We start from the raw sequence: 24,571 nt of genomic DNA on the forward strand, positions 1-24,571 counted from the left end.
AAAATTGTAGGCAAAAGGTGGTTGCTAACCAAGCTTCATCATTTCACCATTTTGCCCCAAAAAGATTACATGCTTCCACTTACTCACTAATTAGTTAGCTGTGCAATGGTAGAAGCATGCCTTTTTGAGACGAACATTGATTCATATCAGGGCATTTTTCTTCGAACGCACCAAGAAAGTTAAACCACCAACCGCCAATATGGCTAACTCAAAAAGAACATCCAGCATCAGCAACACACGCATTGGAACACTCATAATGCCAAAATGGACTGATGTCGAAGCTTGATAAGCTATATTCATAGCCTGCCCAATGCATTAATAGCAATTACTTTTTGCCTAAAACTTTTTAAAAAAGGGTTTTTATTTTGCTTCTATTCCAAATTGAAACAAAAACAAACCCTATTGGTTTTCAGCTGGACAAAAAATCCAACGACAAAATGAAATAACCAAAATAAAAAGTAGCACAAAACAGATATATGTATGTTCCATCAAAAACGAATTTTCGATCGATTTTAATAAAGTTCAAGTAAGTACATCATTTAGGCAGAATATAGATAGCTTTTGGAGGCCACCGTAGCGTATAGGTTAGCATGTCCGGTTATGACGTTGAACGCCTGGGTTCGAATCCTGGCGAGACCATCAGAAAACATTTTCAGTAGTGGTTTTCCCCTCCTAGTGCGGGCAACATTTGTGAGGTACTATGCCATGTAGAGCTTCTCTCCAAAAAGGTGTCACACTGCGGCACGCCGTTCGTATTCGGCTATAAAAAGGATGAGCTAAAACTTGAATCGGAATGCACTCATTAATATGTGAGAAGTTTGCCCCTGTTCCTTAGTGGAATGTTCAAGGGCAAAATTTGCATAGATAGCTCTTCGTATAAATTGGCAAAAATTAATTTTCTTGGAATATATAACAGTTGTAGTTGCTTACTTAAAACCAATTGACCGACACCTCTTGAAATCGGAAAACTAGTTTGAGAGAAATATAAGTAAATAAATTACATTAAATATGAGTAAATTATTTATACATTTGATTTTGTTTTTATAAATAAATATTTATACAAGTTTATATAATCTGCAACATTTTATATATCCTTAAACTCTTCAAATGTAAAGTTTTGCCAAAGTAATTTATGAAGTAGTTGGAGTAAATGGGACATTGCCAAATAAATGTAGGATATTTTCCATTTCGTTATAATAACACATAGTACATTTTGTATCATTGTTTCTATAAAAATGGCGAGAGTTTAAATACAGCCGACCACTTACAAGATGTGCTGAGTTGTTGTCGCAGAAGTATGGACTTACTTACTTATTGCAATGTAGGGTACATGTCATGAAAAATCGAATTTCTGGCATCGTATTCACATTTTTCTTGATACATGTCTCTCAGGGGACTTAGTCCAAAATTGTGAAAATATCGAAAATTGCCTCTTGTAATTGGGTGTGTTCTTGGGAAGATACAACATCCTCTTTATAAAATATCGTAGTAAGTTCTCAACCTCCTCGAACCTGAGAAATTCCCAGACCCGTGCAGCATAAAACATTATTGCTTTTGCTGCTGTATGAAAGATCTTTAATTTATTCGAAAAATTTATTCCTGGATTATGGATGTAAGCCAGCCAAGTAGAATTTTGTGACACCTAAGTACCTATATTCATTCACTATTTCTATGTGACTGTTACCATTACTCCAAGAAATGTCACTTCTGATCCCTGTGCAATTTCCTAATACCATTATCTTCGATTTCCCCAAGCTAATTTTAAGACACCACTGGTTGTAACATCGTTGGAAAGCCTGTCAATGATACAATGGCATCAGCATATAATTAAACTTTAACTTCAGACCCAGCAACAGCAATACCACCCCGGAGGTGATCATGCAAGTCATTTAAATAAAGCGAGAACAATGTTGGACTAAGCAGGCAACTCTGCTTGACCCCTTGAGTCATCTCGTAATGGTCGGAAAAAGTGCTATCATACCAAAGCTGTCTGCTAGTATTCGAAAACAACATCTGCAGTGCCTAAATTACTTTCCTCCACAGCCCCACACAACACAGTTTATAGAAAAGAGAATTTCTCGGTATCATATCAAAGGCCGAAGAAAAATCTGTTGAGATTAAGGCCTGTAAACATTTTGTACATAGCGTCGAGGAGCGATAAACCTCTATAATTTGAAACCATGTTTATGTCCCCCTTTTTGAATAAAGGAATTATAACCGAGCGTCTAAAGGAATCCGGGATATCCTCGCGTAAGAAAATTACATTGAATAGTGATAGGATTTCTTTCAGGAAATCCTGTCCAGATCTGGAGCCTTATTTGCTCTTCAGTACAGAAACCGTTTCTCTCATCTCGAAAGGAGAGTCTAGAAGTGGATCAATAAAATTCGTTATTGTCCAAGAAATATTGCAAGCTAAAAGGGATTTGAAATGATTGTAAAAATCTGTACCGCTAAGGTAATTACCCATTCCCAAATACTTTTCTAACATATGTCTACGGTAATTCTCGCATTGTGAATCGTATCAATTGTTAACCGGTTGAACGCGTTTTTTTTTTGCCGCAATATTACCGACGGCTGAACGAATTTCATGTATACAAATGTTTACCAAATTAGATTGCAATTAGTCAATGCCGGAAAGATTATCAAGAGCCATTCTGTACCCACTAATACTTTTAAGATATCCAAGGTAGTTATTGAGGCACAACCATTGGCATGTGGTCGGAATATGGTTTACTAGGAACCCGAAAATCCGAAAGTAATCAATAAGCCGAGCGAACAAATACAATAATCAATAAATGAGCTTCCCATGACCCCGCCAAATGTGTACTCACCCTCAGAATCTCCGGCATGCGCCCATTCAGAATAATATCACCGATCTTATCCAAAAATTGCAATAGCTTTCTACCTTTAGTGACAATATTTTTGGCTTTTGACTTACGGTCATTTGATATCAAAGGAACATCCCTTAACGTAGCTCCATCAAACATCTGTGCGTTCGAAACACGAGTTATCGATTAAAGTTTCAAGATTTTCATAGTCATGTGACAAGTTCGAGCAATTAATGTAACTTGGAACGAAATGGAAACTGGCATCATTTATCTTTGCCGCTAAAGTTAGTCCATAAGAAGATTCACAAAGTTTAACGAATATTGTTTTTGTAAGTTTTTGTTGACACCGCCAACCCATCAACCCAAAAAATAATATAGTTTTTGAAGAAACTAGAAAATTTGGAACGTTTGTCTAATAAAATATGCGTTTCGAAAAGCAAAAAAAAAAATATATCAAAATTGTTGATGTATGTAAAAAAGGTTCCAAATTAATGTTTAGTATTCAGGATAGCTACATTATAAGATAAGTCATGAGAAGCTTTAAATGAATCGATCATGTAGATCACATTAAATGAACGTTTAAAGTTCGACAATTTTTCGATATAAATTTAGAATTTCCCAATATCGATTTAGAGGTTTAGTACCTTTACCCGGCGAGGCCACTGACAAACTCTACACCAAAATGTCGGCTGCAGACCAATATGTGGCATCATTTACACTAAGTTAACATTCATGTTTATTTTGGGTATAAAGCATATAAAGTAAAAGTTCTATGGGTTAAATATAAAGATAAAGTTCCTTGTGTGCCCACGTCCCATGACAAACTATTCATCAAAACATCGGTAAAGGTCTCAAGAAAGCACCTGAACAGATGTAATATGCAGAAGTTTGCAGATAAGCGTGTGGCATCATTTCTAGTACCTTGTCCCCGCCGGGTTACTGACTATACACCGAAATGTCGGCTGAGATCTCCAGATTACAACATTTCAGCAGCAGAAACTTGCAGATGAATGGTATATATCAATTGAATCATAATAATAATTATATTTTATCCTAAACCATTTCATATAGGTTCCATAGGTGAATACGTATTTTCACAGCAATATATTCTAGATGTTTGGTGTTCCAGAAAAAATTCACATCGATTGAAGTTTAAAGAGTATTAAATTATATTGTTTCTGAACTAAAGACAGATAGCAAATACGCTGTGTTTTCAGAACTGTTCAATCGTGTGAATTATATATGCAAAAAACTTTAAAGTTTTTGAAACTTTATCGAAAATTTTCTGCTGTTGCATTGAAGTATTCCAGTTGATTCAATGAAAAGCAAAGTGTCTCTATAAATCATTCATTACAATCTTTACCATCCGAGGAACCAAAAACTTGCGGGAAAAAACGTGGCCGCCCGTTGAATGATTTATAGAGATCATCAAAACGCACGAAGTTGCGCAGAATATCCCAATTATCAAAAATAGATAAGATGCATTTAATGGACCTGAAATTAGTGTTGCTGAAGTTCTGTCGCTTACCAGGGAAATAAATCTTACAAAAAATTAGTATATGTTGATTTGTTTCGTTCGTACGAAATATTGTTAAAAGATAAAAAAAACGGTTACCCTGATAAACAATCAATTATAGTAGATGAATCTGTAGCTGAAGTTAAGCTTCAAAGGTTATTAAATCATACGGCTTCTCGCGTTTTAGATCTTCAAGTAGAGAATGTGAAAAATATGTGTACTGATAGCGATAACAATCTTGTTTTAATAGGAATATGGGGTTTCGATGGGAGCACTGGACATAACGAGTATAAGCAAAAAGTTGATTCCTCCACCTTGGAGTAAAGTAGCATGTTTGTTACATCCTACAACAACAGAACTAAAAGAATCTCAAGTAATTTGTAAAAATTCTCGCCCGTCATCAACCGGATATTGCCGACCTATTCGCTTTCAGTTTAAAAAAGAGACATCTGAAGTTTCAAGAAAGTTGAAGAAAGGAATTACTTGTCTCAACAAATTCGGGAACTGAAAAGCACTGAATGCCTAAAACTGGCTAATAAAATAACGTTTAAACATACATTTCAATTATCTGTGGTTGACAGAGCTCCCAGACTTCTGTGCTCATATATTTAGTCCAAAATAAGCACACTTAAAGAAGATGACGACAGTATAGTCTGAGCAAAATTTCTTTGAAATCGGAGTAAAATTGTGAATTCGGTGCTCATATTTGTTTGATTTGTCCGATTGTTCGAAATCAAGCACATTTGATAAAAATAATGACGGTATAGTATGCGCAATTTTTTTTTAAATCGAAGCAAGACTGTGGATTTTGTTATCACTTAGATGGCTATCGGAGAAAAAATTATATATTCAGCTCCGATTTTCGGGGGTTATAGTGAGAGGATCAACACTATTTTGTATATTCTAAATTCTGTCCCTGGCACGAATTAATACTAAAAATTTCAGGCCGAAATATCAATGTATCAATGCAACCACAAAAGTGCCACCACTGTGCAGTGTATATCAAAACATGGTCCGACCTGTACAAAACTTTCCAAAAGTCATACAAGTGCCACAACTGTGCGTGTATATCGCAACATGGTGCGATCTATACAAAACTCGCCTCAATTTACTGTAAAAAATTTCAGGAAAATCGGGTAATAAATGGGTCGTATATGGTTGCAATACCATAAATCGAGAGTTCGATATAAATGGCAGCTATATTCAAATACAACAGCTGCGTTGGCTAGGTCATGTTGTCAGAATGGATGAAGAAGCTCCAGCAAAGAAGTCTTTTTTGAAGGCAAACACGGTGGTACACGGTAAGGGGGACGATCCAAAGCCCGATGGAAATATCAAGTGGTGGGAGACACCTCTAAAGCCAATTAAAGTATAATAATATTAAAATCCGATCTGCACCATATATGGGGAGAATCTAAAGGAGTTTAATTTCAGCAGCTCACCCTATTTAATTGCAGCAAAATCGGTTAGCAAATTCTCCATTTATAGGTGAAAGACCTTCAATCGGAACACCGGTTTGTATTGGGCTTATACCTAACATTGGTTATTAGCGCTGATTTGGTAAATGTGGAAACAGTCACTGCCTTGCCCTCTTGCGTTTGGATGGGTGGGTGGTATTGGCACCGCAGGTTTGCCGCTGGAATGGCCAAAGTGGCCTTTGTTCTCAACTTGTAGTTTGCAGAAGTCATCATCTTCTCTGCACATTCATTAGTCTTTTACCTTGGCTATGTCAAACAATTCCTTCAATTCCTTTATTTCTGTAGCGCTCGTTTTCTTTCAGAAGTTTTGTTACATTTGCGCAAATCTTTTGATCAGATATATGCGGTAAGTTCAATGTTCTCATCCATAGATACTTAACCTTTAGCTATTAGATCGATCCTCTCTCTCCGTTCTTTGGTAGTAAACTTACGAAAGTTGAAGCGTCCGATGACGTAGTTTTTCAGGGGCATGCGACTTCATTCACTTACTGGTCTATCAACAATTGCCATGTTGCATCTTCTTGTTGGTGCTTGAAACTGGACTAGATTTTTTGTCCAGGTTTTCTCGTGCTAAATGAGCTCTTCTTGAATGACATGACACAATACTACGTATTTTTCAATACATTACTAATAGGTATTTATAAATGGGCGCATCTTATTTTGTGGTGACTATATACCTGAGTAAGCTAATTTTTCAAAACTTTCAAATTAATGTGGTGTCTGTGTGTCTCTGTTGCAAAATTGTCTCCAATAGGTAGCCAACGAAAAAATAGACATCATTAAAAAATACACTTTCCTTTTCCATTTTTTTAATAAAAAACCAAAAGGTAATTCAGCGTATATTTATGAGAGCTTATTTGTTTCCTATCACAATTATTAAAAGAACATAACCTTTTGTTTCTCCATTTTTTTTTTTGTTAAATCTGAGAATTATAAAAAAAAGTCGTCAACGGTTTTTCCAAACATAATTACATTCACTAGATTGTTAATAGAAACGAAGTGTGTAAACTGATTTTTACGATCAATTTCTCTTTTTGTTCATAAATTATGTGGTTTTTCGTGAGTTCTTCCAACATAAATGTTAATATGCACTATTTTTAAGATTTTTTTTGTTCTTGCTTTATCTACAAAATATAATTTTTTTTTTGGGAACAATTACAATAAATTTTTTATTTTTTGACATTGTTTTAAACACAGCCATGTTTATTTAGCACAACTTAGGCATTTTTTTGGGCTCACATGCTTTGAATGACTCTTGACAGTGGCAAACGGGTCGTTTTGCCCTTATAAATTGTAAAGAAAAATCGAGTCATTTGGTCAAAAAAGCTATGGTCTGAACACTGTATAAGATTTGGCACATATTTCCGTTTTGGAATTGTATTTTTTGAAAAAAATATTTTTTTTACAAAAATATATAATTTCTCAGTGGTTTGTGCGTGTCCTTTTCAAATATTTAAATGAAATAAACGTTGATAGGCAAAATTTCATTCATTCGTGTAACAGGAAATAATTTTTATGGAAAAAAGTCATCCCCCTAATGAATATACATATGCAGTCGGACATTGACTATTCGGGATGATCGGGACCGGAGGCATTACGGAAAATCGATTTTCTTGGATAATAGAGTAATCATTTTTTACAGTTTTTACACATATTTTTAATAACATTTGCCTTGGTCTGATATGCCAGAGAAACCAGGACTCTCCAAGAAGTCAAATCAATTTTGTGTTAACGTGCATTGCTTCTTTTAAAGATAGTTAAATTGCTTTAAATTTCAGTTCCATCTGAACTATTTTCCTTCTGAGTCTTATCTGTGGCATATGTCATTTCACCATCGGACAAAAAGGCAAATTGGGAAGCATTATTACACCTGAGCGATCCTCTATGGTAAAATCGTTCGTCCAATCGAAAAATGTACGCCTTGCACTTGACAGTTCCAACAGCATTAGCACACAATACGGCAGTTAGCCTCTTCTTTGCCCATCTATTACTCCTCTATCTCGGCATAACAAACTGCTTTATTGCAAACACTTCAAAATGGTTTGATGTCCATTATAAATTTGTCTTATTGCTTAGTTTTTCTTAGACGTATGTGCACAGTGGCATGGGGCGGATTAATATCCGCAACTTATTTTCAACCTAGTTTTTCCAATGAAATAAATTTTCGACAAACTTTTTGACAACTACAAAGTCAAGTGAGGCTTTTTCTCCTTCAGCCTTATGCTTGTGAATTTCTGTCGCTTTTTAAACTTTTGCAACCAGCCGTTTTTAAAAGTCCACTTTAGTTCATCTGGCTTTTAAATTTTGATATCCACAAACAGATATATTTTCCATCTTCGATTTATTTTTAATTTGTTATTCAAACAAAATGGCAAAGTGTGTTTATACTCCCGGATAATGGAGGTTATTACGGATAATCGAACCAATGACAAAAATTCAAAAATATCTTGTCTATCCCGGATAATGGAAGTTCCCGAATAATCGATTCCCGGATAATCGTGGTCCGACTTTATATAAGTCTTTTATTTGCAATTGGAATACTTTATATAGATTACAAAAAAGAAATGCATCAACAAGCTTTCTCCATCTAACTCTATCGTTGGTCAGACATTGGCTTGATTCCACTTTATATGGGTTGATTTCAACTCTCTTTTTTTTTGCTAAAGCGGATCCATGTGTCTCTGGGGTGTCTCCTCCATCGTTGTGCTTGCGGGTTCCAGTCTAAGACATTTCTCGCTGTATCATCGTGCGATCGTTGTAGGATATGACCCAACCAAGTCCATTTTCTTTTCCGGATTGCAATATGGACAGGGGTGGTGTTTGTTCTTATTTGCAATTCCTCATTTGAAATACGGTTTGGTCAGAAAATTCGAAGTATTTGTCATGGGCTGCGATTTTCAAAAACGTGGATTTTGCGATTAGTCCCTTGTGTCAAGTCCCAAGTTGTACAGGCATATAATAGATTTCACACTGCAGTTGAAGATTCTGACTTTTGTCTTATACGAGAGTCACATAAGTCACTGCATCTCCAAACTTTGTTGAGTGCTCCCTGTTGTTGTCCTTAGCTCTGCCCAGGGATTGCTGCCTGGTTGTACCAATCACAGTTTAATGCCCTTAGGAGTATATTCAATGTGGTTTCTCTTTATATAAACAAATATTTAATTTATTCGTTTTTTGCGTTTTCATAATTAAATTAAAATATATTCGCTTATCTTTGCGAACAAGGCGTTTTGCGAAGGCGCCTAAATTCGTCCTGGCTGTGGTTTTTGTTACACTTGTTTTTGACCGAAGCAGAGCGCTGCGTAGACGTTTCCGGTGTTTTATTTCCTCTATAATTTAGTTGCTTATCCATCATTTTTGAGATCGTCTTGCAACGCTTATAATAGAGGTGGCTGTCTCCATACATAGAAATGGGCGATGGGTAAATACCTAAAGGGTATTTACCCGGTAAATTGGGTAAATAACCGGTAAATTAGGCAAATACCCGGGTATTTACTCATGTATACCCAAATGCTGGGTATTTATGATTTTGCAGATATCTTGAGTTACCAATTTTAATAAGAATTGGCACCGTGAGCTCTGGTAGACTATTACCCATTTCCGTCAAATGTGGTCCAGATCGATCCATATTTGGATATAGCTGCCATATAGACCGATTTCCGTGTATAGAGTATTGACTCTATAAAAGGAGCAAAATCGGATGGATTTTGATCAAATTTGAAGCAGTGAGTTTTGATAGACCTCTTTCTCTTTCTGTTGCTTATCGTCCAGATCGGACCGTATGGTACTGAAATGAGCACATTTGGTATCAACTTTTCTCTGGTTGTATGATCCGATCTGGACCACATTTGACGGGAATGGGTAGGGGTCTACCAGAGCTCACGGTGCCATTTTTTCGTTGAAATCGGGTAATAAATGGCCTTAATACCCTATATCGGGAGATCGGGCGATCGGAATCATCAAAAATTTAAAAAATATAAAAAAAGTCTTTTTTGGTATTTATCCAATAAATACCCAAGCATTGGATATTGTATTCCTGTGCGGTTTCGGGGTATTTTAGGTGGAATAAGTCCATCTTTGTGCTTTTTGTTTGAGTGCTATTCACGACGGCTGAGCGTAGACCAAAAGTCACTATCAATCTGTCGCCATTGTCACTCCTGGTATCGCCTAGTTCTCGCATTCCCATTATTGATTGTAGATTAATGTCTCCCTTTGGTAGAGAGTGTGTCACAGACTCGAGTTGGGAATAAAATTTATCCTTTGTTTTGTCGTCATCGGGTTCAGTTGGCTCATAGCATTGTGCAAAAGATATCTTGCGGAATTTCGTCTTGCCATTATGAGTGAAGATAGGGGTATGATAGAAGAGCTCGTCTTGCCTTCGTGGCAATGAAAGACTGACCCCATTTATTCGGTGGATTTCATGACCATAAAAAAAGAACCTTGGAGATTTCGATCATCGTTTATCACTTAAATCGGTGGGTTATCAGTTTCATATTTTCTTGTTGATGTTTCTGTAATCGTTTACATGGATGACGAAATGGGCCATCGCATCGGCAGCTAGTGCTGGGGCTGCCAGCGACCCTCTATGCATCTTTTTTATGCTAAACCTTCTGAAGATCTGCGAGCGCATCCTTTGGCTCATCGTATTAGTATCTTTGCAAGCGGGACACCTCCTGCTTGTGCTGAGTTTTTAGTATATTTTATTTCTGCCGTACCCGTCATATCTGATGTGCTTTCCCCACCCGATAGGAAGAGTAGCATAAAAACTGCGCACGGAGCGTAAGATAAGAAAACATTATTTAAATATTTCCAACATTGAATTTTCCAACATTTAAACAACATTTACTTTAGTGAAAGATATTTTCCTTTCTACTAAGGATTTTTTATTTTAAATTGTAGGTTAATAAATCCTTTACCTTGCTGTTAAGAACATAGAAACAAAACTCAATTCAATTCAAGAAGGGGTAGTGGTTGTTAGTTTAAACGATGCGTCAAAACTATCACAATTTCCTTACCTGAGTTTCCGAAATTTTTCTCCCATTTAAAAAAATGGGCAAGTGGCCTTTTGTTTGTTTGCGCTTATATACTCTTGCAATTAGTAATTGGCTAAGATAAATGCTTATTAATACGAAAGTTGTATCAAAATAAGTAAAGGCAAATTCAACAACTAAATGCAGTTATGCAGACGCATGCAGATTTAAACTAAGTTGATTGACTCTAGGTATGTTGTTGTTGTTGTTGTTGTTGTAGCAGTTTATTGTGTACTATCTTTCGTCTGCTTGATTCTGTTGAGTGTCAAGACCCAGGAACTCCGCGACTAAGATGGGGTGCGTCCACAGGGATCTGGGTCTGAGTCGAGTGGGTCTGGCCGGGCAGTTAAACAGGTGACGTGTATCGTGCGGTCCCTGGTTACAGCCGGGACATACATCTTGCACGTCGGCATCAATCCTAGCTCTGTGGGAATTGAGGCGGCTGCATCTGCCGGAACGTAATTGAGCCAGAATCACTCTGGTTTGCCGGGGGAGGTCGATTTCTTCGGGTGCAATGGGTGGCGGTCGTTCTCCAAGGACTACATTCACCCGGTAGCCAGTTAACGCGTCTGCTACCGTGTCTGCATGAATGTTGTTCAGACCCGCTTGATATGCCGCTTGATCTAGAGGTTCTCTCTTGTAGCGCTGGACCTCACGCTCTAGATCATGTAGATCTACCTTAAGGCTTCTGGGCGGTGGGTATCTATCCACAAGATGATGATTTGGATGATTTCTGCGATAACAGCCCAAAAGGTATTGCTTAGACAGCATGTAGTTATGTCTTCGCACTGGTAGGATCTTTGTCTCCTGGTGGAGGTGGTCCACATGAGAACTAAGGAGGCAGCCCGTCGCAGTTCGGAGGGCGGCATTCTGACAGATCTGAATATTATTCCACTGCGTGTCACAAAGCTGACGTGACCACACTGGCGCTGCATAACTTGCCACAGACCGGCCAATTGCTTTGTACGTGGTCAACAAGGTTTCTTTGTCTGCACCCCAAGTGCTGCCAGCGTGTGACTTGAGGACCTTGTTTCTACTTTTGACTTTATCGCAGATTGCTGTGGCATGTGGGGAGAAAGTGTAGGAGCTGTCAAATGTGACGCCAAGTTTTTGGGACACTTGATGGTCGGAATCAATTCTCCATCGACCATCACAGTCAGCTCAGAATTCACCTCACGCGTATTTGTAGTGAACAGTGTGGCTGAAGATTTGGTGGCGGATATCTTCAGATTTCTTGCAGCGAAATATGAGGCAAGCTCGTTGAGGTAGACGTTCAACCTATCGCAGATGTCATCAATGGGTGGGGGGCCTGATGCCAAGATCGTACAGTCGTCCGCATATGATACGATCTCTATGCCGTCTGGAGGAGGTGGGATGGAGGATAGGTAGAGGTTAAACAGAGCCGGAGATATCACCCCGCCTTGGGGAACTCCCTGTTTCACTCTACGGTGTTTTGACTTCTTATCCCTAAATTCCACAAATGACTGGCGGCCACACAGATAATTCGCGACCCAACGTTTAAGGCCTGGCTGGAGGGACGTGTTGGCGATGTCCTCAAATAATTTGGCATGGCTGACCTGTCGAATGCCTTCGATAGGTCCAATGCCACGAGGACCGTCCTATCACATGGCCTGGGTTGATTGAAGCCACGGCAAATGTGTGTGGTGATGGCATGCAAAGCTGTTGTTGTGCTGTGCAGTCTCCGAAATCCGTGTTGATGCTCGGCGAATGGAAATTCTCCTACGAGGCTCGGGAGGAGCGTCTTAGCCACTGGTGAGAGAAGGGAGATCGGTCTGTACGACTCCCCCAAACTCGGGTCTTTACCAGGCTTCAGTAGCGGGATCACTCTGCCCATTTTCAGTGTACGTGTACGTATTGACTCTAGGTATGTACTACAAATGCACTTCCATTACTGCTGAGTTGCCGAAAATGGTCAAGGACTCCATTTGTCCATTGACCTATATTGACCCATTTATTACTATGGTTGCTTCAATTGTTGGCACAAATTTTGTTTATATGTTCTTAACATTCAGCAAAAGTATGTCAATCACAGGAGATATATATGGTGTATATAAAGATAAATTACATTTATTAGAATTTTTATGTTCCAGTTTTCTTATTCAACAGTTTAGTTGAAGCAATTTTAATTTCTCAATCATTTCTTTCTAATGTACAACACTAAAGCTGCTACTTAATATAATATGGTGATAAGATAATTATTAAATGTGAAATATTAATAATGTAAGTTCGTTTTCATATGTTCATATGTTTCATAAAATAAGAGTAGGTTAGGTTAGGTTTAAGTGGCAGTATGCCATCAGACTCACCTTTTCGTCCTTTGTGATACCACAGGAACAGAAGAAGGAAGAAGCCTTCTAGTTCCTGCCGTTGAACCATCCAGATTCCCTTAAAAAGCCCAGTAACTTTCGAATGTTCACATCCACTAAGTCAGACAGTTTTTCAAAAAAATGAGAACCTAAAGTGTAACTCCTTCTAACTGCTAGTTAGGGACACACACACAGATGTGTGTGTCCTCACAGCTTCTGCAAAAGTAGTTGCTAGCAACCTTCAGTTTGTCGGCATGTTTTCCGATTACACAGTGACCTGTCATGACGGACACAATGACTGAGACTTCGGTTCTAGCTACGTCGCTAGAGGCATACCCACAGATTCCAGTATCCCTGGAATATGTAAGGCAGTTCCTTGTCTCTGCTTTAGAATTCCCTGGGATATCTCTGTTCCGGCCAGAACAGGTGAATTTTGAACTGTTTAGCCATCTCATTGAAAGATATGCGACAGTCGAAGACGGTGTTTGTGTTCAGAAATACGTTCTCCAGGTATTTAATGGCTGCCTGGCTGTCTGAGAAGATATTTATGCCAACGACGATTGGCATTATATCTTAGCCATTCTATCACTTCCTTAATTGCAAGGATCGCTGTTTGATACACACTGCAGTGGTCGAGCAAGCTTTTCGATATGACCAGTTCTCGATCTTTAGAGTACACCCCACCTGGTCGTTAAGTTTGGAACCATCCGTATAGAAGTCTATGTAACTTCTGTTACGAGGGCTATGGTAGTTCCAATCGGTTCTATCAGGAATAGTGGTATAGTATTTGTTTTATCAAAAAATAAGAGTAAGTTTACAAATTTTAGTCTAATTGAATTCTGGAGAGTTTTGCCAATATGTATAATATCCTTTAAGTTTTCATTTATTTATAAGAAATTAGTATTTACAATTATTTTTCTCTTTATGAATAAGAAATGGGTGCAATTTTAAAGTACAAGGAAATAAGGATAATGCACGGTGTTGGTTCATCGGTGCTTGGTTGAATCTGCTGTATGGTTACTTTAGGCCTCTCGGATAATAGCCATGTAGATATAAATATAACAATGATGATTATACCGATGATTAATTCTGCATATCCTACCGATGTGGTATGTTTGTGATGGTAGTGATGCCCATTGTTAGCCTCTTCTATAGACCTTATCCTGAGTTGAATGGATAAAAGTTCGGCGAACTATTCTAATACTTAGGACTGATTGCTTTTGCTGATAGGGAATGGTAAGGCCTACGACATGTCCAAGACTGGTGTTTGATGATTTTAGAACGGATGATATACATATTCTGTTGGCCTTTTAAGTGGATAACCCATGCTTAAGGATGCACTCTGGCTTTAATGTTAAAATTCCAGATCCTTCTAAGCTAAGAGGTATGATATTCTTTTCGCATACCCCTTGCACATCTGGAAGAGTTGCTTACATCCATTGATTTTGGCCTTTTAAAGGTATATATGATACATTTGTGTGGAGTGTCGTCAACGGGAAATAGTAGGTACACACCATAACATATGAACAAAATTTTTATTGATCACACCACATTTCTGTAATTGTGCTTGCGCAACTGGAAAATAACCTCTTTGTTCGATGTTTACCGCCAACTTTGGGTTACAAATATTTAATACTGCTAATGAGTCTATTATCTGGTTGGGTACTGGAGTAAGGTGAAATATTGTAGCTTAAAGTCATCAGTTTCTACCAAACGTAGCGATATAGTAAACACTACGTGATCATCGGTAAGTCCACCCTTCCCATCCAATAAATCGTCATCAGAAACCGGCAGCCTTAATGATTTTGGTATGTGAGTCTTAATCTGTTTCATCTCGGTCTGATGTTGCGCTGGAGTTAGTAACAGCTTATTGATCTTCCCATGATGGACATCAGTCATGATTTGATGAGTAATCTGTTTTCTAAATCAGGTCTTCTTTGGTATGTTGGAGGTCTTCTACAATGTGGAGACAAGCCTTATTCATGTTCACCATGCTGCACAAGTGTTGTAATGTGCTGATCTCGCCAGATTAAAACGTAGTATCTGCCCAGTACATTGATAAGTCATACTATACAACAAGATTCCATTGACTTGTCGCAATTCTCGTCGTTCCCATTTCTTCGGAGTGAACTCCTATCTTGTTTCCGAATCTTGTAATATATATTTGGTTTGCGGAAACGATGGGAAGAATTAACAATAGTGCTAAAAGGGTCGTGAATAGGTGTTTGCCAGGCAATCTGATTCTTTTCCGCTCAGTTTCGTTGTTATCAATTTCATCGGCTCAATCAGATGTCGGATTCAATGATATTCTCAATCGGCAACAGGGTCGATGAATTGGTCGTTCGAACGTTCCGGTAGCAGTTTTTACTTAAGCAATTCTCACGGCTTCATAATCACCAGAGTGGACATGAAAAATTCTCCGCAATGGCCACTTCATTACAGGTAGATTATCGTCTTTAATGATGACCATATCTCCAAATTTAACATTGGGAGCCCTTGTTCTCCATTTGTGGCGTTTTTGTTAAATATTATGGGTACCATCTTTTCCAAAATTGTTGTTTTAAGTGGGATATCAGCTTCAAATGGGTTAATACATTTCATTGTTTCCACACGGCTGTCGACTTGAGTGCCTAGCCAATGAGAAAATGACCAGGGGTTAATGTTTCTAGGTCATTTGGATCATTCGAAATGGATGTCAACGGGCGTGAATTCAGTATAGCTTCTATTTCCGCAATTACTATGTCTTATTCCTCGTGGGTTAAGTATTCATTGGAAACGCTGCGTACCAACAAATGTTTGGCGGACTTTACAGAGGCTTGTTAAAACCCCCAAAGTGAGGGGCTCAGGGTGGAATAAAATGAAAACATTCCTTTTGAACTGGACGCGAAACTAATGGTTTCTCTTGCCTTGTCTGAATATATGTATTCAGCTAGTTCTGCCCATTGGTTCTTGGCTCCCACGAAGATGGTTGCATAATCTAAGTAGATATATTGGCAGTGCACCAATGAATGAATCTGTGGTCAGATCAGATACCAACTCTAGATGCACAGCCTTTGTTGCAAAACAACAAAAAACTGCTTTGTAAGCTTTTGTGGGTTTTTTACCCCTGACCTTGTGATGGATCCAAAAGAGTCCGCAGTAGTCTACTCCTGAATTAATGAATGGTCGAGCAGGAACTATTCGGGGCTGTGGAAGGTTACCCATTACTTGTTGATACAGTTTTGGTTGCGCTCTTATGCATCGGACGCATTTTTGCACAACTGATCGTGCTGTTATCTCTCCTTTGATTGGCCTAAATCGTGTTCTTGAAGTTGTTTGATTCTAGTAGTTTCTGAACAATAACAGCCAAGGCTTCATCCAATTTCTTCAATGTAAGTGAGGGTTGTGTGGGTCTTAAATGCTTCGCAATCCTTGACTTTTGCCCAAGAATGACCCTTTATGCGGAATTCTGTAAATCAGGTTATCATCTTCAACTGCAGCTGCCGTTACTGGCGGCACCTTCTTCTCAATGTCACTTGCAATGGGCAACCTTGAGTCAACCTTCTGTGACCATATTGATGCATTCCCATGAAGAAAGAATGAGCCATGGAACCGGAGGTGATGTTTCGGCAAGTTGGTTGCATGTAGCCCATGAGATAGTACTCAGCTCGATTGTCCTTGGACCTTACATGGCGCCATTATTTATGTATGCTTAACGATTGAATAGCATATATTTTTTTTTTTGGCCACGAATGTCTTGTAGGACGAAGACTGTACATTGATTCAATGTTAGACAATCTTGGAGTTGGTCCAAATGTATATTGGGTTCTTCTGTATATCGAGCTCTCTTTTTATCTTGTTTGCGAGTTCAGCTGCTTTCACAGCGGCACATAGCTGAAGTCAAGGTAGCATGTGTGGCTTTAAAGGAGCCACCCTTGATTTTGCACACTGCAATCGAACAATGACTCGTCCATCCCTCAGAACAGCACGAATATATGCAGCCACACCGTAAGTCTTTTCAGATGCGTCAGCAAATACATGCAGCTGGGATTTTGTTGAGATATCGTCTTTAAAGATGTGTCACGGTACCTTGAACTCGGTTAAACTCTTCTAATCTTGTCTGAAAGTTAGTCAAGCAGGAATCCATAATTCCTGAATGAATATCTTTGCCTCAACGATGACAGGAGCGATGAGTCCAAGTAGATCAAAAAGTTTTGCCAACTCGGATGTAACTGTTCGTTTTGAGACTGTCCAAACTTCGTTCAGTTTCAGTTTCACCTTGATGCAGATGTCATTTTGAGGCAATCAAAACGGTCCTAATGTTTTTACAATAGGGGAGTTATTCTAATCATCTACATTAAGGCTCATTTGTTGGTCAGGCTTCGGTATGTCTTTCAGTAGGCTAGGATGGTTTGCACACCACTTTTTCAAAAAAAATATGAAAATAAATTTTCAAAGGAATTCATATTTTTTTCAAGATCTGCACCAGCTACTTCTGAGTTTCAGTTGCGGTGCGCATGTTGTCTAAACCGCCGAGACCATCATCAACATAAAAGTTATCCTTCAGCATCGTTGAACCAAGCGGAGGTATGGAGCTACCCTTGTGCCATATGTCACCGTATTCAGCACGTAGCAATTAATCTGCATGGCTGGATCTTCCTTCAAAATGATCACCTGATATTGGTGATTGGTGAAATCTAGCAGTTTGTGCCTATACATTTTTTCGATGTCAGTCGTGAAGACGAATCTCGGCAATCGGAACCTGAGTAAGATTGGGAACAGATCGCTTTGCACGACTGACCCAGTGTACATGATGTCGTTCAAGGATAATCCAGCTGATGTTTTAGCTGATGCGTCGAACACCACTTTATGTTTTGTTGTAATGGAGTCGGGTTTCGGCATGCAATGATGTGGAATGAAATACTTCGGGTTCATCACGTTCTTCATATTCGCGTATAAAAAGTACGTATTGTGTACGTATCTCGGGTTCTTTTGTCGTCGACTCTCAAGGCTGATGAATCGATTGTAGGGTAAATTTTGCGACTGGCCCAATGCCTGAGGGTTTTCACGAAATGGAAGGCTGACGATGAATCGGTTGTCTACGCTAGTCTGCACATGTTTCTTTCAATTACAGTTTCTAGTGATGTGTCACTATCAAATATTGCACACGTTGGTTCTGTTGACTGACTGGCAATGCTGTGTTGTCGGATTTGCCTACCCATAATCCAGCCAAGAAAAGTATTTTAAAGTGTTGGAAAATTATCATCAAGTTTTATAGTTCATGTTGCGTGAGACTAAAGAAAAAAAAAAGACGGAAGCTTCCAAGTTTGCAGAGAAACAGAGCTCTTGATGTCATTTCAACGTTTATGCGATGAGTTGCTCTTTTCTGGTCCTTTACAACACCATCATTGCATAGCGATGCTTCCACTGGTGAGAGAGATAAATTTCGAATGAGCCTTTCCTTCACAATATTCACTTGAAAGCCTGAATCCAGTACTGCCCGGAACTCATATGAAGCACCATTTGGAGATCTGATGACTACCTTTGCTGTGGCTAATATTACATAACTATTGTTACCGACTTAAGATGAAGTGGATGCAGATGAGACTGCCACTGCGTTGGTTGGGGCTGCGTTGTTTTGTGTTTAAAGAAAAAATGAAGGCCAAAATATCTTTGAAATTTAGTTAAAGACTGAAAATAGCCTTACAAGTAGGAGCGTCTTTAAATGTTTAGTTTTTTTGTCATAATTGGACAAAACAAGAATCAATCAGCGAAACAGATGATTCTGTCCGTAAGTAAATAAGAAATTAAATGTAAAGATAGCATCTTTATTTTTGAGTTTTGGTTCCTTGGTTCGTTTTTATTGCTTAGGTCTTGCGAATAAAGAAAAATCTTTAGTTTTCGACCAATTTTTTTTTCTGTGTATATAGAGAAGAAAGAAAAATATAGAGATATTAGATGTAACTAGTAACAAAACAATAATTTATATTAATTTAATTTATAATTATAGAAATATTCTGCAACGGCTAAATCTGATGATCAAATTCCAAAAAATTTTTTCCGTGCGGGGGAAGTACTTATGGTCAATATGTTGAATGCTTTAGGACCACAGGAGTTTTATGTTATAAAGGTAAGCGTCATTCATAAACAAATATTTCACTCTAAAACTTTAGTATTTACATGTAGGAAGATTCGGTCCATGACAAGGCAAGTCTTGTTCATGATTTAAATGTTTTCTACGGCCCACAAATAAACAATCATCAACAAATCTACTTGCCTTTAATGCAAATGTGTTGCGTCGTTTTTCTCAACGAAACATGGCATCGCGCCGCAATTGAAGAGATTAAGGATGAGGGATCCATAAAAGTTCGCTTAGTCGACGAAGGTCAGCGATTTGATATAAACTGGAGGCAGGCCTTTGTCCTAACCGAGGAGTTTCGCAAGAAACGAGAGTTTGCCATTCGATGCACACTGGTCGATATTGAACCCATGCAGGAGAATTCTTATTCCTTCTCAGCAGCAGCTATTGAAGACTTCAAGCAGATGGCTGCAAATCCCTGTTTAAGAATGGAAATTCAGTACATAAAAGAGAGCGAAATTGGAGTTGTATTGTATGTTGGTAAACGAAACTTGGATATTAATATTGGGGCAGCATTAGTAAGGAATAAACACGGCATCTCAACAGGAGAAACAACTCAAGCAATCGACTATTTCAAGAATTTTAGTACTCAGAATCCTCCTCAAAATTTAGATTACGAATCTAAATGGCATCATCGCTCTATGTCAACCAATTCAAAACAGTCTCAAGAATATGACAGGATATTGGTAAAACGTTCTTCTATTATCGTGACCCATATTGTGCATCCTGGTGAATTTTATATTCAGTTATCTGATTTCACCAAAGGCACAAATGAATTTCATTCTAAAATTCAAGAGAGTCAGAACCAGAAATTCAGCTTTATGAATAATGATCTTGCAAAATCAAGCAAAGAGAAACGTAATTGGCCGAGAGGCCGACATTGTTTGGTGTATAGCAAATATGAAAGTTCCTCTCTGCCTGCGTCTTTTCAGAAGAACTTTGAATGGTATCGCGGCATTGTTACTGCTACAACTCGAGATCTTAACACTGAACCAACATATTCAGTTTTCTTGCGTGACATTGGTGCTACTATTCGCTCAATTTCCGCAGATCAAATATTCCCGATTGACTCCCAGTTAGATCGTGTGGCTAATGCTGTTTATTGTTGTCATTTGGCAGGCATCAGACCCGCCGGTGGTGTCAAATCGTGGTCCCAATCATCCATCGAATTTTTCACATATTTAATCAAGACATTTGAGTCGCTTTCAGTCTCGTTGAGAGGCAAACGGTTGAATGGTATGCCATCCCTTCCAGTGGTCTTATGGGGTTCAACAACAAAGACAGCCGATCCTCTGGCTCCCAGCATAATGAAATTTACGAATTTCAGCCGCGTTTTAGTAGATCGTGGTTTAGCATTTAACGCTGAAACGATAGATATGTCGGAAGAGTTTCAAAGAATCGAAGAACTGGAGCTTAAAGAAGGCGAAATAACATTAAACCAATGGTTTAAAACATTTGATGATGATACATTGCTTAACGGTAAGTCTTAACTATTTAATTGAATTCCGTTCGAGTCATCCATATGTTCAAATTAATATATGTATTGCCATATAGGCAAAATGAAATTATTTTGCAAGTGTGCCGAATCTCTTGGAAATATAATAATAACTAGCCCACCACAGCACGCTCCGCTGTGCCTTTTACAATACACAGAATTAAAATTTACCTGTATTTATAATGTAAACTTCTAGGTCTCATATAACTTCAAATATACTCCACATTGTTTACAATATTTTTCGGTTAAATGTGTAGTACGGAAGAAGTGTAATTTGTTACAGATAGAAAGTTGAAAAGTCTTCTAACCAAAGACGAAACGCGTCCCATAGTGGTTGCTGTGTGTTGCTATCTTTGGCTTTCCTTTTCCATTTGCATCTTACGATCATTAAGCTCATCTCGAAATAGAAACAAACAAAAATTGTAAAATTTAATGATCTTGAAAAATTATTATTTTTATATGAAAAAAACCTAAAATACTATTTGTGTGTACATTTTTCCTCGTCTAACATATTATCTGTGCAGGTGTAGCATCGATGCATAAGTGTTGAATGCTCTGGATTGTTACAATAATGGCAATAGGCACTTGTTTTCCGCTGCCGTCCGTACTCAGAACGGCACAGGCTACATGACGGTCTGTTCGTTCTAGACGCAAACGACGTTGCACCTCCTTCTACCCGTCTTGATAATATCTAAAAAGAACAAAATTATGTTGTTATTCTGCTTTTGAACATTAGAATTCTTTTTTCTTACCTTTACATCAAATGCTTCCATTGCCTTCCGTATCCTTGTATATGCGCCCGTTCCTGTATGTTTGGTAGTGCCAAATGTTTTGTGAGCATCAGTAGGAATGAGCGTCGTCTGTCACTTATTTTTATTGGCTTCATCTATGCAGCAATGTCCACCATATTAGAAAACATGGCCAATGGCCAGCTTTTTGTTGAGCGCATGCATGTATATATGCCAAGCATCTGGTCAACTGTATCAACGCCCGATTTGTTGACGTTTTAATCAAAAATAGCAAACGGCTTCTTCTTTTCAGATTGCATGTCCACACCGCAAATATAATGTTGTGTCGACTGCAAAATTATCGTTTTGTTCATCTTGGGCACATATGAACATAGTGCTATATCGCCTTCGCTAAAGGCGAAACATGTGCTGTTGATAGGACGCGTATGATTTTTTTTTTTTTTTTTGGAATTCCCGAGGCACACATGTCTTATTCGAGCGCACTGTTCCAATATATGCGGTTTTCTTCCTAATCAAAGTACGCGCCAAATCCAAAGTTGGTAAAAAAAATTGTCGGCATAAAATGTGCGTCCTGTATTCAAATATCTCTCGGAAAGTCGAAGTACAACATTCTGTTCTTGATTCATCTCTCGTGCCTGGTCAGGCAATTTCTCAGAGTAAATCATTCCTTTGACAGGATAAAATGATTCTGAGTCGCACAACCACCATATGGAATGGAATGGATGGATGGAATGTCCTGTGTAAAGTAGGTGCGGCCTCTGTGTGGGAATAACTGCTCATCTACGGTCACTGCATCATGCGGAGTGTAAGCTGCTGCCTTTACCAAATATCATCAATAGCCGCGGGTTTTCTGTTGATTGTTGTTAAATCTAAGGCATTGTTTTATGCACTTCATACGATGTAATGGTGATGCAGCTTTATATGTATATTGGGCAGCGCGTTAGGCCCCATAACTCGTCAAGAGGTTCACTATTCATCTCCGCATTCATAAAGTCTGCAAGTCTATCATGCACTGCACTTTTTCCATTCTCACTCATTTGCTGGTAGCGTGTTCTACGACGTACCACAATTTCAGCAATGTCTAAATAAATATGTTTCAAGGAAAGGCACAATAAAATAATCAAAAAAGTAACAAAAATTTAAGGAGACCGTCTTCCTTCCTTGTCTCTTCAGGTGTTCCACAGGGTAGTCATTTTGGCCCGGTACTGTTTTGCTTGTTCATAAATGATCTTCCTTTTACATTAAAGCACTGTATGCAGATGATGTAAAGATCTTCAGATCGATGAGAGACTCTGATGAACAGTGTTATCTTCATTATGACCTTGATACCCTTTACGAATGGTGCAACCAGAACTTTATGGAACTTAATATTTCCAAATGCAAACACATATCATTTTCAAGAATAACCTCTCTTAAAACTAGCTTCTTTTTGGGTTCCAATCAACTTGAAGTAGTTAATAGCTTTAAAGATCTTGGATTTCTTCTAGACCAACGCTTAAACTTCCGTCAACACATCTCAATGGTTGTAAACAAAGCACGTGGTGCTATCGGCTTCATGAAACGATGGAGCAAAGAACGATAAACTTATATACATACGTCGCTAGTCAGAAGTAATCTTGAGTACGGTCCAGTGGTATGGGATCCGTACTTCAATATTCATTCTGATTTGATAGAATCGGTTCAAAAACAATTTCTATTATTTTGTCTCCGTCGAAATGGTTGGGATAGAAGTTCATTACCTTCGTATGAGTACCGATTAAATTTTAAATTAAATTAAAGTTTCCTACATTAAAAAGTCGTAGAACCATCTTAAACATTACGTTTTTGACTAAATTAATTCAATAGATTCTTGCTTTCATTTGAGTCGAATTTTCTTTAACGTTCCTATCAGACCTACCTGATATTTTGATCTTTTGAAAATTTTTTATTATGGGACCGACTATGCCAATAATGATACATTTCGGCACCTATGTTATCAATTTAATTCATTTAAAGGTATAAAAGATGTATCTGAGAATCGAGAAAATTTAAAAAGAACAATTATATCCTTAGGTTAATAGAATTAAATTCTTAGGTTAATACATTTGTATATATTTTTTTATTAGTATGTAAGGGTATTTATTATCTATAGACTTAAATAAAAAAAGTCTCGAACCAGGTGTCTTCGTCCTTGGTGACTTAAATTTTTCTTCGAAAAATAATGACCAATTGCGAGTTACAGAAAAATTTTTGCGGAGCGCAATAACAAAATATAAAAAATAAGTCTCATTACTGGCTGGCTTCTCCATATATGGCACACGATTCAGAGATGCCGCCGTCAAGCCCTAAGTTGTTGTTTGGAGCCGCTTCTGCAGGGAGGAAGTCTTTGTAGGAAGTGGTGCTAATGTACATTACTTGGTATGGGAAGGTTGGATGTCAAGAAAGGGGGATTTGTATAAAGACGATTTGTAATAAAGGGGATAAACCGACCTTTATTACCAGGAACATGCAGGAGGTACTATTGGGTTGCCCAAAAAGTAATTGCGAATTTTTCATATAGTCGACGTTGACAAATTTTTTCACAGCTTGTGACTCTGTAATTGCATTCTTTCTTCTTTCAGTTATCAGCTGTTACTTTTAGCTTGCTTTAGAAAAAAAGTGTAAAAAAAGTATATCTGATTACTGATACTTTCTTTTAAAAAATCCGCAATTACTTTTTGGGCAACCCAATAGATAACAGAAAACTCTTCAACAGAGCGAGAGCCACAAGAGCGCCAAACGATTGGGGAATCTATAATGCTGAGCTAAGAAAATATATGGGCGAGCTGAGAAAGGCTCAGAAAATAATCTGGATGGAATTTTGTAGCTCCGTGGAGGATATATCTGAGGCCACTAGGCTAAGGAAGATTCTGTTCTTTAGATCTATTACGGTGAGGCAGGGATGTAGTTAAAATGATTTCGTCTAAAGAAAAAATTTTAATTTAATGCATTCTAAACAAAAAATTTTAGTAAAATTTCAAAAGTTTTAAAAATGGCAAAATTTCATGCTAA

The 24,571-nt window shown here is 38.1% G+C and overlaps 1 protein-coding gene across 5 annotated transcripts in view; it reads left to right on the forward strand.

The window, feature by feature from the left end:
* LOC106084621 (tudor domain-containing protein 1) overlaps positions 1-24,571 on the forward strand; it is a 787,010-nt gene that overhangs the window by 663,854 nt on the left and 98,585 nt on the right. For all 5 annotated transcript variants that reach the window (XM_059361948.1, XM_059361946.1, XM_059361947.1 and 2 more), the window contains exons 9-10: positions 19,169-19,288; positions 19,345-20,776. In XM_059361948.1, coding sequence (XP_059217931.1) covers positions 19,169-19,288; positions 19,345-20,776 — 1,552 coding nt within the window. The remainder of the gene's footprint in view (positions 1-19,168; positions 19,289-19,344; positions 20,777-24,571) is intronic.

The sequence above is a fragment of the Stomoxys calcitrans genome, chromosome 2 (assembly GCF_963082655.1).
Source record: "Stomoxys calcitrans chromosome 2, idStoCalc2.1, whole genome shotgun sequence".
NCBI lineage: Eukaryota > Metazoa > Arthropoda > Insecta > Diptera > Muscidae > Stomoxys > Stomoxys calcitrans.